The following is a 10,304-nucleotide window of genomic DNA, read 5'->3' as shown; positions in this document are numbered from 1 at the left end:
TAACAGGTACATATTTATTGCTGCACTAAAATGCAGCAGATCTCATTTGTGAAAGTTCAGTTAAATGTCACTTCGAAATAAAGCTTGAAAAAAGAAAGAAATGAGATTATTTTTTCATATTTTTCAAAGAATAACTGACAATGTACGTAATCGTGATATATATCGTTATCGTGATATAAAATTATCCATATTGTGATCTATGATTTTGTCCATATCGCCCAGCACTACAGTACACAAACATTTTTATATATTGGTGGCCATCTTCATTTTTTGATCAGTATTTAGTATGTGTTGGGGATTTCTCTCAGCTTTTACCATACAACATTTCAGGACAATATTATGTCAAAATATAGCTGAGTTATAGCTGTTTTTTTTCATTAGCTGTGGGAGCCATCTTAAATTTTAGATTAGCTTTCAGTATGTTTTGGAGATTGTTTTGGTATAACGAAGAGCAAAGCTTAGCCCAACAAGTCAAAATATGTCCAAAATAACAAGTCCAAAAAGTATTTAACTGTAGATGTAGATATGATGATGACTTTCTGAGCGTTTCAGTAAAATCTGTTCAGTGGTTGCTCACAGACGTTCTCTCTTCACAAAACTGAAAGACATCATAACCATTACAGTATGTCTTTGTTGACAGCTACCATCATGCCAGAGGATAACTAAATATCAAATGAAATGCCTGTATAGCCATTTTTGTTTTTTCTAAGTCAGGTCAGGTAGCCATCTTGTGTCAGAATGACTCAGTTGTAGACATGCATCCACTGATATTACTGACAGCTACTATCACACAAAAGTTTAGATCAGACTGAGTTAGAAAGACTTTAAAGACATTGCCTTAAAGAAGACAGAAATGCCTACGTTTGATGGATTAATTGTGTGTGTCATCAAAGATGTGGGGAGTGGAAGAATGTTGCTGCTCTGACATGAATTTTCGAGGCAACAATCACTGGCTCCCGACCTGTTAGGTCCTTTTGGTTTCTCATCTGACATTGGAGTGTAGTTCCATAGCATAAACTAGTTTTCATTAGCTTAGGGTCTAAACATATAAACAGGTAAGTAAATAACTTATGTCCATATAACATGCAAAACAGAAGTAAAATAAATAAGATGTAGAATGTAGAATGTAGAATGTAGAATAAGGATCTGCTTTCTTAGTTTTTGGAGGCAAATTGTTCTTTAACTTTGACCACATTTAGAGCCGATTTTCGACTGGAACGTTAAACAGCTGTTCCTCTACCTGTCTGCTGAATATGCCACAAAGAGCAACGTAAGTCACTGTCAGCACACACATTAACATCTTTTTGGAAATAAGAAGAGGAAGAAATTCATATTTTCACATTTCTTTTCATTAGTTTGAGACTAAGATAGTCATGTCCAGAAACAACAGAATTATAGCCATTTTCTTTTTTTTAATAGTTTTATTTTTATTCATTTTCATAGTGCAGAACAAACAACTAGATCTTGATACATTGTTAAGAAACAACAGATAACTAAACAAAATAACATGTTTCCATCAGAACATTGGTCAGCACAACTAGTCATGCCTATCAATGTGTCAATAAATCAACCATTATTTATTCCTTTTTTCTTAAAAAAAAAAAGAAAATACCACATGCAGTCTCATGCAATATTGTGATGTCTCACATTTATTCAGATAAACATATATGTACATATTTTTATGTACATCAATATACACTGCCTGGCCGAAAAAGAAGTTACCACGGAAAAAAAAAGTTACACACTCTAATATTTCATAGGACCACCTTTAGCTTTGATTACGGCACACATTCACTGTGGCATTGTTTCAGTCAGATTCTGCAATGTCACAAGATTTATGTCCATCCAGTGTTGCATTAGTTTTTCACATTGATGATGGTAGAGTCTGACCTTCTCCAGCACATCCCAAAGATTCTCAATGGGGTTAAGGTCTGGACTCTGTGGGGCCAATCCATGTGTGAAAATGATGTCTCTCNAAATCCATTCATGGAATAACCTGGTCATTCAGTATATTCAGGTAGTCAGCTGACCTTTGACCTCATTCTTTGAGCTCATCCTGTTGCTGAACCTAGACCTGACCAACTGCAGCAACCCCAGATCATAGCACTGCCCCCACAGGCTTGAACAGTAGGCAACACTTCACCTGCCTCTCTTCTTACCCTGATGAGCCCATCACTCTGGAACAGGGTCAATCTGGACTCATCAGACCACATGACCTTCTTCCATTGCTCCAGAGTCCAATCTTTAGCAAATTGAAGCCTTTTTTTCCAGTTAGCCTCACTGATTAGTGGTTTTCTTAAGGCTACACAGCTGTTCAGTCCCAGGTGGTGACTTTTATTTTGTCCAGGCAGTGTATGTCCAGAAGCGTAAAAGTAATCATTGTGTGTTTGTGTCAGTCTCTGAACCAGGTGGTGCTCTGGGATAAGATTGTTCTTCGAGGTGAAAACACCAAACTGAGCTTCAGAGACATGAAGTCCAAATACTTCTTCTTTGATGATGGGAACGGACTCAGGTCAGACACTGACAGTTGGTTTTATTTCAGGGGATGACGATGATTTACAGACATAAATTTGTTGGTACCCCTACAGCTCAATGAAACAATGCTTCTTTTCTCATGAAAAGTGATTCAGGTAAAAGCATTTGTCTAATATTTATCTACATGCCTTTAGTATGTGATACTGAAGGCATGCAAAACAAAAGAAATGTAAAGAGAAATGATTTATTGTTTATTTTATAAAGCTATGCTAAAATAATATGAAGAGACTTGTTGGTACCCACAGACTGTATATAGGTAAACTTCAGACCCAAACCTAGAAGTTGAAGCTCAAACAGGACCAGCATCCTTGCCAAGTTCTACCCCCTCCTTGTAAATGAACGAGACATTGCCCTTGTTAAACAATAAAAATACATCTCAGATTATTGTTCATTTACGTAGTTCTTACCTTTCTGCTGAATCTTCAAATATTCATTTTTCTAACAGGTGTAGATGTAATTATTTCTTTTGAGCCTAAAAGAAAGGTCATGTAACACCTTGATTGTGTGTGGGGGAGTAGGTGGTACTTAAAGCCTCACATCACTATAGGATAGACTCTGGTTTTTAAATACAACATGGCAGCTTCTGTAAATTGGTTCATGTTGGCCCAAGGCTGGGACACTTGGCTTGTCTGTGCCAGTACCCTTAAAGAGACTATTATAGTCGGGGTGTGCACCACTCTGAACATGGAGCAGATATCTGAGGAGCTCAGAAAGATGAATATGGATATCCATGTTAAAGATAAAGGCTCCAAACACCTCTCATTTCAGCTTCATGTTCCTCTGAACAAAGATGCCAATTCTAAGGGGGAATGCAACCCCCAGGTTGAACTATCCAAGGACCAAGGAACCCATCCAAGGCTCCACTATTGACAGAAAAACACAAAAAAGACAAACAGGACTTTGCCAGAATGCATGTTGACAACCTCCAAAGTTTCTGGGAGAGGGTTCTTTGGTCTAATGAGCTGATGAGACAAAACTGGAGCTTCTTGGCTCCAGTCAAAAAGGTTTTATTTATTTATTTTTATTGTCTTGGAAGGGTACCAACTAATTCATGTATGCCAATATATTTCATGAACCCATAATCAGGACCAGGACTGGGAAACAAAAAACCATCTTTAACATGACTTTACAGTAAAGATGGTGCAGAAGGCATATGATGTTGTTTTTTGAGGTCAATATTTTAAATACAGCACTCTGTCTTTAAAATAGTATTTTATGAAAACTTGTGTGTGTTCCTGAATATGACTGGCTCACTGTCCTGTTGGTGTTCTTCGCAGGGCCAATAAGAACATCACTCTGACTTTGTCTTGGAACGTTGTTCCCAATGCTGGAATCCTTCCTCTGGTAGCTGGAAGTGGACACGTCAGTCTGCCATTCCCTGAAACCTACGAAACCACCAAGAGCTATTAGAGAAACAACCTACTGCAACACACGCTCATTGTGTTTCTGATACATTAAATATTTGTTTGTAATAAAGGAGGAAATTACCATCTGTTTCACTTTATTCAAACACTGTGAAATGTCTCTGTACAGCAGCGGTAGTATATTGGCTTTCTGGAACTTAGCTTAATAAAGCCTAAACTTTCTGTAGAAAAGAACAGGTGGTTCAGATAACCTTTATTTAAACAGGAAATCCCACTGAGATCTCAGATCTGTAGGTAGCCTGCATGTTTTCACTCTATGGGAGGAAAACAAAGTGCCCAAAGTAAACCCTTACAAACTCCACACAGGAAGACCCCAGCTCCAACCCAGGGTTTGAACCCAGCACCTTCTTGCTGTGAGGCAACAGTACTAACCACTAAGCCACCGTGCTGCTGTCGTGTTTGACTTTCTTCTTCAGACTCTGAACATGTTCAGATAAAAAGGGTGTTTTCACCCATTCTTTGACACTTTTTCTGCTCAAAATCCATCAGGCAGGGTCCTATTGTTCTTCCTGTTAATCTTTTTAAAGTTCTCTTTTTTTTCCCCACAATAAACACCCCAAGCCAGGGTTTGGCCCAGACATGTGACAAACTAATGAAAGAAGAACAAAAAAAAAAGAAAGTGGGGAAAAAATGATTTGAAGCCAACATCAGTTGAAAGAAAATCATAAAATATACTTGTAACATTTTCAAATAATAAAAATATAAATTAAAAAAAAATTGAATATTGAAAAAGCTGCTTGGGTGTTTTTTCATCAGTAGAAATTAAATTAAGGATTAAAATGTTCATTGGTCAGCAGGGTTGAGTTAAACTTCCAGTAGCCTCTGTTATGGTTTATTTTTCAGTTGAGTTGTGTCAGGCAGTGATCAGATAAAGGTGCAGCTACACTATACTGTGCCGTCAGGTTTAAAGCTTCTCTCCAATGATCTACTAGGTTAAAATCTAAGCAAAAGTTATGTAAAACTAAGTTTATATGATGAGATTGGAATTTAGAGGGTGATCTAACAAGCCGTATTGAAAACTCCTCCCAATATAAAAATGTTTGATAGTTCTTTCAGATCTGTTCTGTAACCATAAACACTACAGAGAATCAGAAAGCTTTTTTCCACTGTGAGTACACAGATTATCCACTGTCCAAAGAGTTTCTAACTTGTTCTGAAAGTTTAGAAATAATGAAGCAACACCAGCAGATTTGTTAGGACCATGATTAGACCAGGAATTCTCGTCTGCCTCAATAGAGTGTTTCTTGTAAACATATGCAGTTAGCTTTGACATTTTTACAAAACAAATATTGATTTTCTTTTAACACTATCTCTCAAGCCCCTAGTGTTTAAAGACACACAATTCAAATTAGAAAGAAAAACAGATAAATGGGAAGCACCAGAAAGAAACCACAGAGATGGTAGCAGAACTTGAAGTGCTCAGGTAAAGGTAGGAGTAAGGATGAAACACTAACTCCCTAACACTGAATTTACTACAAAGCACCAAAAAACTCACATTTACTGCCAGGCTTAATCATAAAGGTGTGCTAAATTATATCCTGTAAGCTGAGACAAATATTATATACATTTTGATAATAATAAAATATATTCATGAAAGATACCATATTTATTAATATCAATGGAACTGAGGGTCTTATAAAACTCGTTGGGTAATTAGAAACGATACAGTAGTTGTGAGCAGATTGTGTTAGTCGGTCCGACACTGGCGGTGTTTTTATTCCAACCTCTTCCACCACACACACACACACACACACACACTCACACTCACACTCATGTTATGTCTCTCTATCTTTGCAGGGACTTTCCATTGACTTCCATACATTTCTACAGCCTAACCCTGACCCTTACCCTAACCCTAACCATTACCAGTACATAGCTAACCCTAAACCAAACTTTAGTCCTAAACCTAACCCCTAACCCAAACACATCATTTCATAACAGCAGTTGGTCCTCACAAGGTAGTATATGTTAGGAAAATTGTCCCCACAATGTATCAAATACATGGCCACACACACACACACACACACACAGAACGTCCGGTACATTTCAAAATAAGAGGATCAACATAAATCGCTTACAATAATCAAAATATATCTTTCTATAAATTGATTAATTTTCCTAGACAACATTATAATTCCGTTTATAAATAAAAACGGTCTTAATTTACTTTTAAAATGATAATTCAGTAAAAAATGTGTGTTGATTGACTGTAACGCTGTCAGTGCGCCCCCTGGTGGAGCAGAAGACCTTCATTTGAATAAAAGTCATCTTTTAGCCTGGCATACTTTGCTACATATTATGTTCTATTTGTTTAAAAATAAAAACTCAAATAAATTTAAGTTGAACTGTTTTGCTCTTTGTGTGACAGAATGATTGCACATGTTCAGATCAGTCATAACAAAATGCTGTTGAATCATTGTTATTCTCTTTAAATCATATATTATTTATACTATTGCAATGAAAAACAAAAAAAAGCCCTTCTGGAAGTATTCTTTTTGGCACATGCATAAATGAGCGGCATCTCCCCACCCCTAGGAAAAAACATCCATCCCACCCTTCACGTTCACACAAACACCACCTGTTCTCTTTTCAGGGGTCTCCACAGCGAGTCCCCCGCTCCATCTAACTCTGTCCTCTGTCCTCAGTGCTAATTTACTCTCTCATCTCCACCCCCCACCTCCCGTAAAACAAAATAAATGTTTTGTCACATAATCATTTAGTAACTACTTTGAAATGCACAAAACCTGTCTTTTGCATGAAAAAACATGCTTTTGATAAAACTCCTGCGTCGCATATGTAAGTAACTTGGCGGACACCAGGCACACCTACCTGGACTTTTAGCACACACACTGACAAACAGAGTCAAGTAAATTTATTTATAGAGCACTTTTCAGCAACAAGGCAACACAAAGTGCTTTACAACATGTGAACACAACAAATACAGAGTCAGAACACACAACAGTATCTAAAATATGAGCTGGGCTAATCTGAATGAAATCATGAAACTAAACATCTAAAACATGAGCTAAGATAGTAAAAGTACAGACTAAAATAAGTTTAAACAAGCAAAGGCAGGATAAAACTGACTAACTCAGACTAAAGTAAACTGAGGAAACCAAACTAAGATTTAATTATACTAACATAAACTAAACTACGATTTAAGGACCTCAGCTGAACAGACTAAGATAAACTATGATAAACTATAACTTTATTAAAGCTAATTCAACTTAAGTTTCAACCAATTTAACTATGCTAATGCTGATTCAGTTATAGGTTAAGCTAATTCAACTGTGCTAACTAAAATTGTCAGTTTAAAAACAATAAATAAATAAAATAATTAAGAGATATGAAAGACAAATACGGTGCCAGATAGGCCTCCAGGCCTTCTGGAGTATTCTGGAGCCTTTATCCCAGCAGCAGAAAAAGAAAGAATGGATGAAGGATTAAAACTGGTACTGAGTGTGCAGGTCAGGGTTTCAAACCCTGGTCTCCCACACGACAGGGGGACACCATAAAGCCCTGTACACGTACTGACAGAGCAGCCGTACAGAGAGCGCCTACTATGTTTCCACTGTTCCAGTCCTTTTGTGTTTACAGGTCCATGTAGGAATTCTGGGGGGTGGGGCCTAATCTTTGAAAGAACAAATGCTTTCTGTTTTTCATATTGTTTAAAAGTATAGTTTTCTCAAACAGGTAATTGAGGGTGCGGGGAGGCAATCTGTTTTTCCAAAATCCTGGACCCCCTCGGGATCCCATGGTCAGAGGGATGTCATCTTGATGAAACTTCAGACTGGAAATGAAGATTGGTTTATCAAACTTGCATCAGCTTAAAATACGGTGATGAAGACTGAGTTTTCTCTAACATTGTAACAACTTGTTCTTTCTCCTGCCTTTAAGAGCACAAGCATCAGTTACAAAGAGTGTCAACAGACTGGAAGTCCTCCAGTCCCAGTGAGGCTGGTGGAGAACAGCAGGGCTCAGATCCAGACTGACAAACAGGAGATGGCTGATCAGAAGAAAGCAGCGGTGATAGATGTAGGAAACCCTGGTTAGCCTGGCTGTGGTACGTGGCAGGAAAGACTGCAGGTAATATACAGCAGACATCTAGTCTTGATGCTACAAACTGAATCTGCATCATACTGACACTAATATCACCTGTCAGGGTGGTTTCTGGCACTACACTACCATTCTGGACTAAATAAGGGCTTTTTCATAATTACTCATGTTTCTGGAAGGTTTAAATTTATCTAAGGTTTACAATGGTGGGTAATTTATTACTTAAGATAACATTTTTTGATTTATGAACTATTCTCTGACAAATACACTAATTTATACAGTAATATAGCTTCCTACTCACCTTTGAAATGTAATGCCACGTTCTTTGAGGTGCTGGTTCCAATAATCGTATTAAACATTGGACTTTGGTACTTATGGTCTGCTGTCAGTCTGCCAGTATCTAACCATGTAGACGTATGCGTAGCTTCTTGTTAGCATTGATTGGACCGGGGCTGGCCTTTCCAGTGTCTCTAGTTCAGTACAGAATAACTACGATTAGTTATTTAGATTTCAGCCAGGTGAAACAGCTGCTTAGCAACAAAACCTTAGCTTGCTAATATTTAAACAGTATAGACTGAAAACAACATATTAAGAAACAATGTTAACTAAACAATGTTAAAGTTGGGTTAAGGTAAAAAAATGAAAAACAATTATACAATAATTTGTCTTTAGCTGAGAGAAGTAACATGTTCGGAGAGTTCATTCATCTTTATGACTCGTTTCAGTTGGAATGTTTGTAGTTTCCTTTCAGTATATTTACATATATTTCACTGCTATAGCCCAGGGTTGTGGTTTAGAACTTGGAAGAACTGTGCACACACGGTGCACACACGGTGCACACACTGCCATAACAACAAAAAAAAAGTTTTTAAAGGTGGATACAACCAACTGATGCTGGTCAGCAAATCCTTTTCCTCATTAGTTTATCAGTCCTTGTTTTTCAGATTAAACAAGCACAATAACTTCAGCAACATTTGAAACTGCAGCTGGAAGCAGGTTAGTACGCACCGCTCAATTTCACTTTGAGTGACTCAGCTGTTTCCTGTTCTAACACCTCACACACAAGATATATTTCTAAGGACAGAGAAAAGGAAGCAATGACATTCAAGGGAAATGAAGAAAAAAGAAAAAGCATCTGTATGACTGAAAAACAGAAAACCTTTACACTCTCTGTTGTTGTTTTTCCTGATTGTCTGTTGCCAAAAAGTCTTCTGTATGTCACCAAAACGAAGCACCTTAGCCATCTGCTGCTTTTCCATTTTGTTGTTCAACTCCTGTGTTTCCATCACTCCCAGAAGATGTTGGTGATATCAGAGTCCAGGCTGAAGATCCAGATCACTAGTGGTGCAGAAATGAGGACAAAGGACCAGGACACACCCTTCACTGACTGATGGACCCTGGACATCGCAGCACCAACCAACCCCATGCTGGCCCTGGACCTCTGGAGCTCCTCCTCCTCAAATGTCTGCAGAAAAATTAAAACAAGAAAAATCTGTGTCAGTGCTGAGTGATGCATGACTGTTAAATTTAAACAAGAAACTAAAATGACCAAAACCACAGCTAAAAGATTAAACTGAGTAAAACTGTAGCTAATGGCTAAAATGAGCAAAAAGTTGCCTTTCAGGTACCTAAAAACCACAACTAGGAGACAATAGCCAAACAGATGCTTATATGAGCTAAAAGCAGTAAAACAGATGCTAAAGCTAAAATCAGAGAAAACCAGCAGCTAAAATGAACAGAGTTACAGCTAAAAGCTAAGAGAAGCAGAACAATAGCTAAAAGCTAAAAGCAGAAATGGAGCTGAAGGTTGCCTATTAGTAGCTAAAAGCTAAAACAGAAAAACTGGCAAACAAAGCAAGTATGCTGGAGACAACGATGGTTTTGAGAGAATTGAAGATATCTTGATGTATTTATGTGAGGAATCATTATGTAAATAAAGTTAAATACTTTGAAAAGTATAAAAGTTACAAAAACCAAATGTCATTTTGAGATAGATATATATATATATATATCTTATAGCCAAGCTTGGCTATAAGAGCAACCATGAAATTCGATACCCACCATGGAAGAGACGGTTAGAGGCTAGAATCAAGGTAACAAGGAGAGAAGTGAGCCAACTGTCAGAGATCCAAAGAGGGGCAACAAAAAGACCAGTACCCAAGAAGTACGACCAGATGCCCATGCCTGAAGCACTTGAAACTGCCAAACAAAGACTCCAAGCCTTGGCCAGCCGCCTAAAGAGATACACAAGAGAGAATGAAGCCAGGAGAATTAACTGGCTCTTCTCCA

General features: G+C 37.7%; 2 protein-coding genes across 3 annotated transcripts in view; one reads left to right on the top strand and one right to left on the bottom strand.

Annotated features, from left to right (window-relative positions):
* Positions 1-4,039, top strand: part of spcs3 (signal peptidase complex subunit 3) — a 6,595-nt gene extending 2,556 nt beyond the window's left edge. The window contains exons 3-5 of the mRNA XM_017434688.3: positions 1,194-1,270; positions 2,397-2,512; positions 3,813-4,039. Coding sequence (XP_017290177.1) covers positions 1,194-1,270; positions 2,397-2,512; positions 3,813-3,945 — 326 coding nt within the window. The 3' untranslated portion in view covers positions 3,946-4,039. The remainder of the gene's footprint in view (positions 1-1,193; positions 1,271-2,396; positions 2,513-3,812) is intronic.
* Positions 4,040-6,814: 2,775 nt separating this feature from the next.
* LOC108246921 (sarcoplasmic/endoplasmic reticulum calcium ATPase 2) overlaps positions 6,815-10,304 on the bottom strand; it is a 59,341-nt gene continuing 55,851 nt past the window's right edge. For both annotated transcript variants that reach the window (XM_017434693.3, XM_037976112.1), the window contains one exon: positions 6,815-9,480. In XM_017434693.3, coding sequence (XP_017290182.2) covers positions 9,301-9,480 — 180 coding nt within the window. In that variant the 3' untranslated portion in view covers positions 6,815-9,300. The remainder of the gene's footprint in view (positions 9,481-10,304) is intronic.

This window comes from Kryptolebias marmoratus, linkage group LG6, assembly GCF_001649575.2.
Source record: "Kryptolebias marmoratus isolate JLee-2015 linkage group LG6, ASM164957v2, whole genome shotgun sequence".
NCBI lineage: Eukaryota > Metazoa > Chordata > Actinopteri > Cyprinodontiformes > Rivulidae > Kryptolebias > Kryptolebias marmoratus.
This window is presented reverse-complemented; position numbering and strand designations above follow the sequence as displayed.